At 38.3% G+C, this 13211-nt stretch overlaps 1 protein-coding gene across 13 annotated transcripts in view; it reads left to right on the top strand.

Moving 5' to 3' along the window:
- Trpm3 (transient receptor potential cation channel subfamily M member 3) overlaps positions 1-13211 on the top strand; it is a 980795-nt gene that overhangs the window by 752565 nt on the left and 215019 nt on the right. For 12 of the 13 annotated variants that reach the window (XM_045151751.1, XM_045151752.1, XM_004653125.2 and 9 more), the window contains one exon: positions 8919-9093. In XM_045151751.1, coding sequence (XP_045007686.1) covers positions 8919-9093 — 175 coding nt within the window. Of the gene's footprint in view, positions 1-8918; positions 9094-9618; positions 9841-13211 lie in introns of those variants that run through there. The other variant, XM_045151794.1, reaches the window with a different exon arrangement.

Below are 13211 nucleotides of genomic sequence, written 5' to 3'. Positions count from 1 at the left end.
TGTTGTTTGTTTGCTTGCTTACTTATTAGTTTATGTGGTGTGGACAGAGGACAACCTCAAGTTGTCTGTGCTTTACTTTCTAGAGACAGTCTCTTGCTGCTGCAAGCTACCAGACTACACACAAATGTCAAACTAGCTGGCCCTTGAGCATCATTTTCAACATGTTTGGCCTTCCATGTCATAAGGGCATTGGTATCACAGATGCATGCACCACTGTACATCTGACTTAGGTGGGTGCTGGGGAATTGAACCTGGGCCAACAGGCTTTGCAAGCAAACACCTTTCACTGATAAGCTATCTTCCAGCCCAATGTTTATGTATTTATACCAGGGAATCTTCCAACTTATAAGAAGCATTTGTTTATTTTTAAATATTTTATTTTAATTTTTATTGAGAACTTTAAAAAATGAACATATTACAAATTGATCATGTTGCCATTAGATTATCTGCTTATGTCCTCTCTCATCCACCTTCATTCCACTGAGGGCCCTCCTCAGTATCAGTAACAGTAATCACTCTGGGGTTATGGATGTATCAATCAGTCTCTGTGCAGGGGCAATAGCTCAAAATACACCTTCCCACCTTGTGGTTCTTACATTCCTTCTGCCCCCTCTTTTTCCAATGTTCCCTGAGTTGTAGAGGGTATATTATAAACCTCCTTCAGAGTTAAGTTGTAGGCAGCCTCTAATTTTTTGCTTTGATGACTTTTGAATCTCCTTATTTTCTACTGTCATCTCCCTGGAGAATGTTCTCAGACTAGTAGTAAGAGCAGCGTTCATATTTAATGCACTGTTTCCTCTGTAATGCCCCCTAGATTCTGGAAGATGTGACAGAGATGACTCATCTTGCATTAGGCAACAGGCCTTCTTTCCTTGTCATACAGATGGGTCTTGAGTCTCTCCCAGTACTCACTGCCATCAGTAAAAATTAGATTATCTAGCCAAGAGCAGCATGGACCAAAGGAGATAAACATGGACATTTAGAAGAATTTACAGCTTCCCTCGAGTGTCTATGACCTTCTAAGCCATAGGCTTCTAACTCAGTTCTCAGTACTAGGTACTGACTCTCTCTCACTGAGCAGACCTCATATGCAATCAGAGAACACTTGATTACCCCAATAACCCGGATATGTATCACTATTGCATGAATGGGTACATCTTGCCTGGCTGGTTGGTTGATTTTATAGCTTGCAGGATCCATTGCTTGTTCACATTATTGGTGGCCACTATCCCCCAGCAGCTTACACAGAGCTTTCCAGCACTATGAGATCTATCTAGAGGGGAAATAGCTTTCATCTCAGTTCCAGCATTATCTCTCAAAGTCCTGTGACCACAGCCTGTGGTGTCTTCAACATAGGGTCTTACCATTCAGTTCTAGTGGATAAGAACATATTAAGCTTGGAGAGAAAGTGGAATTTTTTTTTTAAGTCAGGTACACACAGCTGACCATCAGCTTTGCATAGTTTTCTTATATCCATGTCATACATGGTAGACCACAGAATACATGCAGTAACAAGTTAAGGTATCAAGAACCTAATTCTGAAGCTATTTGTTAAAAAGCTATGGCATTGCATAGGCAGGGACCACTGTTTCACAAGTAATCAATGAATTGATGTCAATTCAAATAAGGGAAATTTGCCTGTGTGCTCTCTTCCTGCCCATCGCTAAGCTAATGCCTGATTTGTGGCAGGCTCTGTTTAAAAATGCAATATTTTGCAGTATTACTTAGATTTTATGGATACAGTATATAACCTAATTATAGGAGATGGTGACCATGTTTTTATTAGCAGAATCAGCCATTTAATCAATGTCCAGGTTACTTGAGTAAGAGGATGAGTGAAGGACTGGAGAGATGGTTTAGTGGTTAAGAGCTCTGGCTGCATGAGGGCCTCTCAGGCTGGAGCCTGCTAAGTTCAACTCTCCAAGACTCAGATCAAAAGCAGTGGTGGAACATTCCTTTAATCCAAGCACATGGGAAGCAGAGGAAGGGACATCACTGTATACAAGGTCAGTTTGGGACTACAAAGTGAGTTCCAGGTCAGCATGTGCTGGAGTGAGACCCTACCTTGAAAATCAAAAACAAAACAGCAAACAAAAAAAAGCTGAGTGTGGTCTCTCTCTGTGGAGGAGGAGGGGATAGATATCAGAGAACTGCTGGAGCTCACTGACACACAGCAGCTCCAGGGTGAAAGAGAGGAAAGAAATGCGCACATGAGGCATAAGAAGATACTGATGTTCTTTGGCTTCTGCATGCACCCTTGGGCCATGTGCTTTTGCACACACATGTGCATATTCCATGTATCACACGCACCATACATACCATACCACACACACATGCACACACACTCAAAAGAAGGCTGAATGAAGCAGACATGTTTAATGTTTTAATTATAATGAGGCAAATTTAAAACTGCAACATAAAATATATTGATGAAGTCTCAGAATATACCTTATTACAAAAGATGAATCACATAGGGCTGGAGAGATGGCTTAACAGTTAAGGCGTTTGCCTGCACAGCCAGAGGACCCAGGTTCAATTCCCCAGTACCCACGTAAGCCAGATGCACAAAGAGGCTCATGTGTCTGGAGTTCATGTGCAGTGGTAGAGGCCCTGGCATTCCCATTCTCTCTCTCTCTCTCTCTCTGCTTTCAAATAAATAAATTAAAATTTAAGTTTAAAAAAGATGAATCACATAATCATGAACCTGGAAAAACCGGAAATTAACTATGTTCATATCCTTGCCCTTAAGGCTTTACCTGCTTAAGAGAACTATGTCCACACCAATGACATCTTTGGTTTTGAATTGTTTAGCATCTTCAGGCCATGACCTCATACACAGAGTGGGAGCCCCTTTCTGAATGACTCAGACTATCATCACCACTGTGGCCTATGGCCATTGAGAAGTAAAAATCAACCTTCCGTGTTCCATCTTCAAATAAATACAACCATTTCCATCATAAATACATGACACCTTAGACTCATAGGCACTTGAGAACATACCTAATGACCTTGACCTAAAACCACAGTGTTAATATGATCAAAAATCTCAGTACTCCAGGCATTTATCTATGACATGCCAAATGTTTCCTCAAGTACATGAACTGATCACAGATTATGGCTTCATACCAGAAGAGACAGAGAAATGTCTTAAAAACAAAAACTGGAATTTCAAGACAGTTTTATATTATTGTCATCTATCCGTCCAACAATGTCCAATCCAGTCTTTGTTTAACCCTATGGAGAGGAACCTGGCCTGAATTGTAAACTAGAGAAATTGTTTTATGCAATGTATTGGACTTTATATGTAACTGAAAAGCCTTACCTGGAACCTGTATTACTACTATACCCATTAACCAAGCCCACATTTTGGAAGGCTATAATGTTGCCAACTCTAAAATTACAAAAGCTGATGTATATGATAAGCATCTCACCTCTTCTTGCTCAAAGCAACTTTAATACAAATGAGAATTTCTTTGAAAACTACAACAAGGCTTTGTATATGGAATAAAATTAAAAGTGATTACAACCAACTAAGGAGATAACTAACCTAATTTCTTCCCAAAACAAAAGAAAAAGTTCTAAACAAAATGTTCCTGAGAAACCTACATACACTACATACACTTTATCCTAAATAACAGATGTATTCTTCAGTGTAAACCTAAAAATAAACTTGTGTGTGATGTGGAGTGTGTGTGTGTGTGTGTGTGTTGTTTCTATGGAATACACATGTGTATGTGCCCTTGCAGTGGTTCCCCTGTGTTCCTTTGCAGTGGGGTGCAACCCCTGCTTCTGTAGTTTTCTCTCACATTCTTAGTTGAGCAAAAGTCCCTTATTGATCCTACAGCTTGCCATTTGTTTTGGGTTTTTTGTTTGTTTGTTTGTTTTGTTTTGTAAGTTCCAGTGGTTCTCAGTTCTCTCTGATCACAGAACTGGAGTTACAGATGCATGTGCCACAGCCAGATGTTTATGTGGGTCCTGGGGATCCTACTTGAGAAGTCTCTCAGACCTCCCTCAAGCTGCTCTGAATGGCTAAACAATCTTTCCAGCCCTATAAAATATATATACTTTGGGGAGATGGGGAGAGAAATAGACAATAAGTTCAGCTGATCAAGATATAGATTTGTGAAGACCTTCAATGGAACTTATACTAAATTTTGCATAGGCATAAAGAAAATAGCAGAGAGCTAGCTACAGATGCACAGGATTCTCCAAATATTTTATTTGTTTCACAAATAAAGCATACTATGTTTGATGTTTAACAACCTGTTCAATACTATGTGGGGATATCCTACAGATTCTAATTTGTTAATTTTTCTAGGGATCTTCCTAAATATGCTATGTCCAAACTGAAATGTAAAAAATCAAATGTAGATAGCAAGATATAAGAACAAAAGGTTGGGAGTAGAAGGAAGCAAGACAGATTCTATAGGGTTTACCTTGGAAAGTTTAGCCAATCAATATAACTAAACAGTAAGGTATGATATAGGAGGCTGGGGAAATAGCTCAGTTGCATAGCATGAGGACCTGAGTTTGATCTCTAGTACTCATAAAAAAAAAATAAATAAAAAGCAAGGAGCTGGAGGGATGGTTTAGCAGTTAAGGTGCTTGCCTACAAAGGCTAAAGACCCAGGTTACATTTCCCAGTACTTACATAATCCAGATGTTCACTTGCACTGGCTGGAGAACCCTGGCATGCCATGCCCATTCTCTTTCTCTCTCTCTCTCTCTCTCTCTGTCTCTCTCTCTCATCTCCCTCCCTCCCTTCCTCCCCTCCTTTCTCTCTCCCTCTCTCCCTCTTTCTCAAACAAATGAAATAAAGTAAAATAAAATTTCAAAAATTACCAAGCAAAGTGGCACATACCTCTGATCTCAGCAAGGAGGAGGCAGACACAGAAGGTTCCCTGGAACTCTCTGACTAACCAGTATAGACTAATTGATGAGCCCCAAGACAATGACAGACGCCAATACAAAAAAGAAAGAAAGAAAGAGAAAGAAAGAAAGAAAGAAAGAAAGAAAGAAAGAAAGAAAGAAAGAAAGAAAGGAAGAAAGGGAAAAAAGAAAAAGACAGGATTCCTGAGGATGACAACTTAGGCTGTCCTCTGACCTCTACACACAAATATGTGCATAAAAATGTGATATAATTCCCTCAGATACTGAATTTAGTTTGAAAACTGTGCTAGAATTTGTTTCAGTTAGTCATAAGTTAACACACTGTGAAACTGGGTTTACAAACTCTTGTTTGCAAAGCCTATCAATACAAGTCCAGTGCTTCCCATGGGCACATCAAGCTGGATGCAAAGTGAAACATGTGTCTGTGATTCCCATGCACCTAAGACAGTGAGATACTGAGCCAGTAGAATACTAAGCCTGTGGGACAGCTAGACTAGTGTTTGTGGTAGCAAAGAACCCTGTCTCTGAGAAGATGGAAGTAGAATGTAAACACCTTGGCTATCCTCTGACCTCCATATACATGCATACATACGTACATACATATATACATACATACATACCTGGTGCTTGAACACAACATGATTTTTAAGACCCACTATCAATGTACTCATGGATGAGTTTCAAGGATCCATGAACCACAGGGTTCACACAGAATCACATTTGTGTGCATATACATATATATTTACTATTCTGGAGAAAGGTTTCTTGCTTCCATCAGATTCATAAAGCTATTCTAAGGCCCTCCTGGCCTTCACAAAACTGATTAATAATCATTACTAATCATTACTAATTAATTAGGTCATTTCTAATTAATTAGTATTTTCTTTTATCAAACACAAAGGTCATGCATATGTGTATGTATCCAGACAAATGGCTTATTGTTGTCATACCTTGTCAGGTTAAACTTACATTGAGCATACTATTTTAAGCACAGTCAGATTCTGTATCCCCCAAGACTAAGAAATTTAAAATGAGTTTATTTTAGATATAATGGCTTTTACTTTCAATGGAAAAAAATTCATGTTTTATGACTGAAGAAAATAGAGAATGTGGAGAAATAGAAATGTGAAGCAAGTAGAGAATATTTACAAAAAAAGATATTTTGCTCCATCCAATTTTTAGCACTGAATTTGAGCTCTGAATTAATAATTTTTGGATTATCTTAATCACCAGTTTCATTCAAAATATAGCAAATTTATCATCTTGAAAATGTGTGTGTGTGTGTGTGTGTGTGTGTGTAAAATCTTGTAAAAGGAGAGTTAATTTCTACCTTTCTTCCCTATTTTTGTCTAGACTTTAAAACTGGAATATTCTAGAGATCCATTTAAGACCTCTTCCTCCATGATAATCCTTAGTATATCTTAAATGAAGGTTAATTTGGTCTGTAAATTGGAGTTAAAGTCCCAGTGACAGAAGTTTTGCTCCAAGTAAGAATTCAGCAAATTCTAGAATCCTTTCCCTACCCATTTCTTCCACACTTAGGATTGAACCCAAGTTTTGTACATGCTAGGTAAATATTCTACCACTCAGCTACATCCCCTGAAATGAGACTAGCTATCTCTACTGATATATAGCAGCAATAGTGTTTTATTTCTTTACATAAAATCAGCAGTGTGGGGGTAAGTGCTGAAGCAAAACAAAGGGGAAAGTAAAGCGTAATAATCTGACAAATACCTCATAACATAGCTTCACACCCTGGGAAAGAGACTGTCTTTTCAAAGGCACATGAACATTCAAATCCCCATATGGTTGATATTTTTGTGGCAGAAAAAAAAAAAAAGTGTGTGTTCTAACATTTCATGCTAGTCTGATTCTTCCAAGTGTCTTTCAAAAAGAACTCACTTAAAGGTAGTCACCAGCAGCAGTGCTAGGAAGTCATTTCCTTCACAGATACCCAAACACAACTCAAAGAGAAGAACTGTCAGTCAGGAGCATCTCCTGGGTAGAACAGAGCAGCAAGGCCTTTCCCTGCACTCTCCTTGCATAGAAGGGTTAATTCTCAAACCATTCCCCTCCATAGAAACTTAACAGTTCTCTGTGACATGCACAACCAAATCATGGCCTTTCTTCTCTCTTACCTTGATCAATAATCATTCTTTTCTCTACATTGTCTTTTTTTTTTCTTTTTTCTTTTATAGTTTTTTGAGGTAGGGTCTCACTCTAGTCCAGGCTGATCTGGAATTCATTCTGTATTCACAGGGTGGCCTTGAACTCAGGGCAATCCTCCTACACTGAGCCCAGGCTGATTTGGATTCACTACATTGTCTCATGCTGGCCTCAAACTCACAGTGAACCTCTATACCTCAGCCTCCCGAGTGCTGGAATTAAAGGTGTGCAATTTAAAACAACATGCATTTTGTGTAAGCAGCATTTTGAACCCTTACTTTAAGATTAAAATCAAACCATGAAAATCCATCTGTTATGATTGAGGCAGGATAAGCCCTATGAGGCTGAGACTGAAGTGCTCATCTTTTAGAAGCAAAACAGGACACATAAGGACACATAAGCCAAATAAAATCCTTATGAACAGAGCAAAATCCAGATCCCAAACTATTATTTGTCACTGGGTAGCAGTTTCTTGATATAAGATAAAACCATATCAAAAAGGGAAAGCGAACTCAGAAGACCAAAGGTTTGGTTTTGTTGTTTTCTTATAAGCTCATCTTTATATAAGTGGCACAGAATTTCAATTATATCTTTCTCAAGGTTACTTTTTGTACAGTTATAAAAACAACTCATTTTATGATATTTTTAAAGTTTCTAACTACCTTGGCGATGGAGGGAAAGGAAATAAAGTGCAATACAAGGTTGAACAAAAACAAGTTATTCAGTGAACACTGATGACACTTGTAATGTCACCTAAAAATTAATTTACAGCTTTCTGTTTCTCTCATGACACTGTTTTTACTATTTGTGTTTGATACGTTAAGCTAAATGCATGCAGTGCTGATATTAGAGCCATGCTTTTAAAATTTATTTTTATTACATATGGACATACTTACTATGTAGACAACACATGTTGGTATCATCATTTCCCTCATCCCTGACCCTTTTCTGAAGCGGTCCTCCTCATTGGTGGTGCAGGTCAATCCCATGGGGAGTGTGGGTCTTGCATTGTGGGGGCAGCAGTTAGTTATGGGATAGAGGCAATGTCACTGTGCATAATGTCCCAATTTGTGATAGAACCATATTTTACTTGAAAGCTACAGTGGTTTGTAACTTGAAATAACTTAACTATATTAGGAAAGATCTATGAACCCCTTATTTCAACTGAATTAAACAAATGTATACTGAATCCCACCATGAGCCTGGCACCTTGTTAAATAGTAAAGAGTGCAATTATGCCTGATGCCATGCTGCCAGGCTAATCCTTTATGATCATGGTGCTGCTAGATCAGCAGTTAAGCTGATCATCTACAATCAGAACACATAGACCCCAGAACCCAGTCAATAGTTATCCAACAAGCCCTCCGTTGACTTTACTTGTCTGTATTAACTAAAGAGCTATTTGGACATATCCTTACCACTCTTATAACCAGGAAAGAAACAATTTTTAACTTCACACATCTTTCTTGTAGAAAACTTATCTACTAAGATAGATTAGGCACTTACTTAAAATCAGAATATGGCTTCCAATAATTTGGCTGCTGGCCCATGCCTTCCCTGTTAACCGGTACCTTTGTTTTTCCTTACTCCAGATTCACTGGTATAAAATGGGGTAATCCACCTCCTTTCTGACACTTATAGTGATCAGGCAAAATGAAGGGCTTTGGGGGGTGGGAAAGGAAGAATTCTGTTAATGAATTTTCTGCAAATTTTGCTCAGTATTTTATCCCTTCATATGTTGTTACCTCCCCCATGCTCAGTAATTTTAGTTTGTGCTTTTTGTTTCTCTTTTTGTTTCTTTGGTTTGCTGGCTTTGTGTTCTTTTCTCTTTTTTTCCTGTTCTTTTCCTTTTTTTACTGCAGGAATCGGTCAAGGAGTCCCAGTGGTGGCACTCATTGTGGAAGGAGGACCCAACGTGATCTCAATTGTTTTGGAGTACCTTCGAGACACCCCTCCTGTGCCAGTCGTGGTCTGTGATGGGAGTGGAAGGGCATCTGACATACTGGCATTTGGGCATAAATATTCAGAAGAAGGCGGGTAGGTGAATTCCTGGGGCCCAAGATAGCCGCCTGAGTGCAAGGCTTATGTTCAAAGCAGGGCGGGGAGGGGAAGCCACATCATGTTCTCCACAGTTTAGCCATGACCTCACATCACAACTAGCCATAGACAGCTGTCTGAATGTTTCTGGTGAGATGGTGGTGAGGAAGAGCAGACTGAAGAATGGAGTGTGAAATGCATGACACCACACTTGTAATAGTATGAGCTCGTGGGATGTATTCTCCTTTTCCCTTCTCTGAATTTCCCCTTACCTGTTTTCTTGCTCCAGGTGAAGGAAGGCAGGAACTGGGTTATGATATACTCAGCAGAGCTAATCTGGACAGATAGCGCAGGGTGGTCTCTGGGGTGGGTAGCTTCCAGGTCTCCAGTCACCAGCACAGCCAGGCCACTGTGTGAACAATTGATCAACAGTGCTACCAGGTCCCTCTAGCTTAGCCTGGGAGGAAAAATCCCATAATTAGCTACTGCTCTGGTCATTTATGAACTCCTCCCCTCCCCCACCAGCCCTCAAATGCCGCCCTGAACTCTCTGAAGCTCTCAGCCTCCTGGAAAGTGGTCTGTCTTCCACTGCCCTCCAGTAGGAATTCCCACTCAGGGCAGAGTAAGATCCAAGCTCTCTTGAAGGTGAGATCAAAGTAATTCCAGCCAAGGCATGGATGAGTTTAAGAAGGACACTTCAAGAAGACAAATAAATTTTAAATAAAGAACTTACCCTAGTTTTCCTAACATGTGGTTAAAAGGAGAAAGAAATTCCACAAGAGATGGGCCCTTTGGTAACTATATAGGAAATGTCCAGTAGGTACCATGAACACAACACTGAGATGTAAGAAGAAATAACTAGAGTTGCCACCTTCTAAAAGCTACAGTACTAGTGAGTAGACAAGCTCATGAGTATAGTTATAAAAATGGGAGGTGACTTTACCCATATCAGGATACTCCCTCTTCCACCTGCCTTAAACATCACCAGCCTACCTTAAAAACTCTACATGTAAGCTGCATATCATCTCTTTTTCCCTCATCCTCATTCTTTTTTTTTAATATTTAGTTTTATTTATTTGACAAAGAAAGGAAAGAGAGAGAGAGAGAGAGAGAGAGAGAGAGAGAGAAAATGGGCTCACCAGGGCTTCCAGCCACTACAAATTAACTCCAGACGTATGCGCCCTCTTGTGTATCTGGCTAATGTGGGTCCTGGGGAATCAAACCTGAGTCCTTTGGCTTTGCAGGAAAATGATTTAACCACTAAGCCATCCCTCCAGCCCTCAGTTAGTTTATTTTTTAAAATATTTTGTTTTACCCCATCCTCATTCTTATCTTTGCCAAACCTTCAGGTAAGCCACTAAAACAGCAGGTTTACCTGGTTAATATAGGAACCAAAGTCTGAGAGCAGAAGGATAAAGATGGAGGGCTTCTGCCTAACACTATACTAACCCTCACAGCAATTACAGGGTATCTTTTTAAATGCTAATTGAAGTGGAAATTTGCTTATAGCAAATTTATAGCTAAGGACATAAAAAGCATTTGCCCAGTGCTCTCTATGTTGACTAATCAGGCAGAGTTCAATATCCCTAATTAAGCTTTGTTCTTAAAATTTTTAGCTGTATTCCTCATTTCTATAAATATACCAATATGTTCAAGAATTAAATAGCTCTCAGATTTGGGCTATTTCTTGCTTCCTAGTGTTTGCACATTATTTTTATCATATCCCTATAAATTAGATACAAGTTTGCACTCAAACTGCAGGTTCCCTTGCTACAAAACTAAAGGTAAAGGAAGTTGCTCACCAATCATGTCGGTTGTCTGGGTCTCTGCACAGTGAAAGCCAGGGGCTAGGGTTTAGCACTTAGCACTCACTGATTTGGGCTGCCTGCCTTGAAAATGTTAAAATCTCTTACAAGGAGGTCCTTGCTATTTCTGTTTTATACATAAGAAAGGTCATACGTTTTAGAGTTGGGAGGGGACACTAGATGGCTTAATCTAGAGAAGAAATAATCAGAGAAGCTAAGTGCTTTGTCTCAGGCCACATAGCCCATAATCTCACACTAGGAACCTTTCAGGTACTTTATAAAAAAAATCACTGAAGTGTTCCCTATGATATGTCTTAGTGTTCTCATGAAGTGATTCAGTAACACCGTCTTTAAAATATTCAAGTGCATGTGTTACTCTCACCTCAAATATAATTTTTTATTATTATGCATATACTACAGAGATTAAAATCATTGCTTTCATGGTTATAAACTAACATTCAAATGGTTGTTCCTCTGCCATGTGGATTCTTTTCTTTCTATACCTAGACTATTTTACCCTCATCCCTACATTAAGACCCAAAAATCCTATGTTCTTCTAACCTTACTGAGAATACTTAGTTATAATTATTTTATGGTCAAAATATATAAAACCACAATGTTTATAGAAGCCACACAAACATGAACCCTGGCCAATTATCAAAGAGCCTAAAGTCTTACATATAACTACTGCACAGAGAAAGAATTAAATATCATCTTATATTTGTTAACTTTAAAAGTATTAAGAAACACAATACTGAAAAAAGTAAAAGCCTAAAATAAAGCTTGATGTACGTGGAAGTCAATACATATAGTCACATCCACAGATGCACTATACATACAGTGTTACGATAAAAAATGTACTCCTGCTCCCGAAAAGCAGGGATACATTTATCATGATAAAAATGAAGGCAGAATGTTTCTATGTGCCATTTGAATAACTGCCAGAATTAATCATAGTTATTTAGCTTGATAAGAAATTGTCTAGCTACACATGTGTATGCGATTTAAAAAATCATTTACAAGAAACATGCTTTTCGGTAGTGTTTGTCCTTTATGTTAAAAAAAAAGAAAGAGAAACAAAAAGAATTTATTCACCAAGAAGGATTTTTTCTTTAGTTTTTCAGAGTCCAACAGGTTAGTCATGAATCATCATGAATAAATATAAATATATAACCACATATAAGCAAACCCACATAAATAAAAGCACACAATTAGATATAGAAAACATACATGCCCTGATCTTAAAGTCTGTTTCAGAACTGAATCAGTATCTTTTCAATTACTTGAGTCATTATGTTTAAAAAAATAATTTTAATGACAGGTTGTTAAATAATACTGGTATAAAGACAGTGAGCGTACACATACAGCTACATAGCTGTTCAGTTTATAACCAAAAAGTGAAATTTTCATCCCTTACATGTTAATCTTGGTGACCTTTCTAGCTTACCTTTGAGTTCCTTTCCAAGAGTATGAGTTGGAAAGAGAATCACTTTGGAAGCAAATTGAAATTGGCAAAACTGATTAGCTATTATAGATAAGATTACACAAGGTAGAAAAATGCAGACTATCACAATGCAAATAGGTTTGGATAAACACAGAGAGAGTCATAATTAAATTCTTTTTCTATGTGTGATGCTGAGGATAAAATCAAATGCTTATTTTTGTCCTCTCCCTGCTTCATTTTAATGGCATGTGCTACCTGGAAGAATTGGCCCAAGTGTCACATTTTTTTCTTATTTTTGTCATGGATTTTCTATTTATCTGTCCTGGTTTACAGTGAGTCAGTAATCCCTTTCCCTAATTAATTTCATTGCTTTGTAAATAATATCAAATATTATTCATTAATCACAAATGGCTAAACACTACAAAGATAGATAATAATACTACCAAGGAATGATATATTTAATTGCCTAGGATTTTAAGTACAATAATCCTACTCAGTTGTGTTTGATTAAGCAAGGTGCACAGCATTGCCTAGTGTTGGGATCACCTTTCTGGGTGTGGACTCCTGGCCTTGATATCAGAGATGCTTTTGACTAATAATTGTCAACCTCAGGTCTCAGGTTGCAGAGAAATATGATCTAGCACCTCATTTATCATTCAGTGAGCAAGTACTTCTCTGATGAAAAATGTCAGTGTGAGAAAGGAATTAGAATGCATGTGTGTTCTAAGACAATAGCCCTCATTTATCAAAATTTTGTTGCCAATGCTCATGTTTATTTTAGCATTTTTGTCCAAAAAAAGAAACATTTGGGTTTACCATTTTTAGATACTTTGGGTAAGAAGCAGAAGCAGCTGGTAGCAAAAAGCCTT

Source organism: Jaculus jaculus, chromosome 1 (genome assembly GCF_020740685.1).
Source record: "Jaculus jaculus isolate mJacJac1 chromosome 1, mJacJac1.mat.Y.cur, whole genome shotgun sequence".
In the NCBI taxonomy this organism is placed as follows: domain Eukaryota; kingdom Metazoa; phylum Chordata; class Mammalia; order Rodentia; family Dipodidae; genus Jaculus; species Jaculus jaculus.
This window is presented reverse-complemented; position numbering and strand designations above follow the sequence as displayed.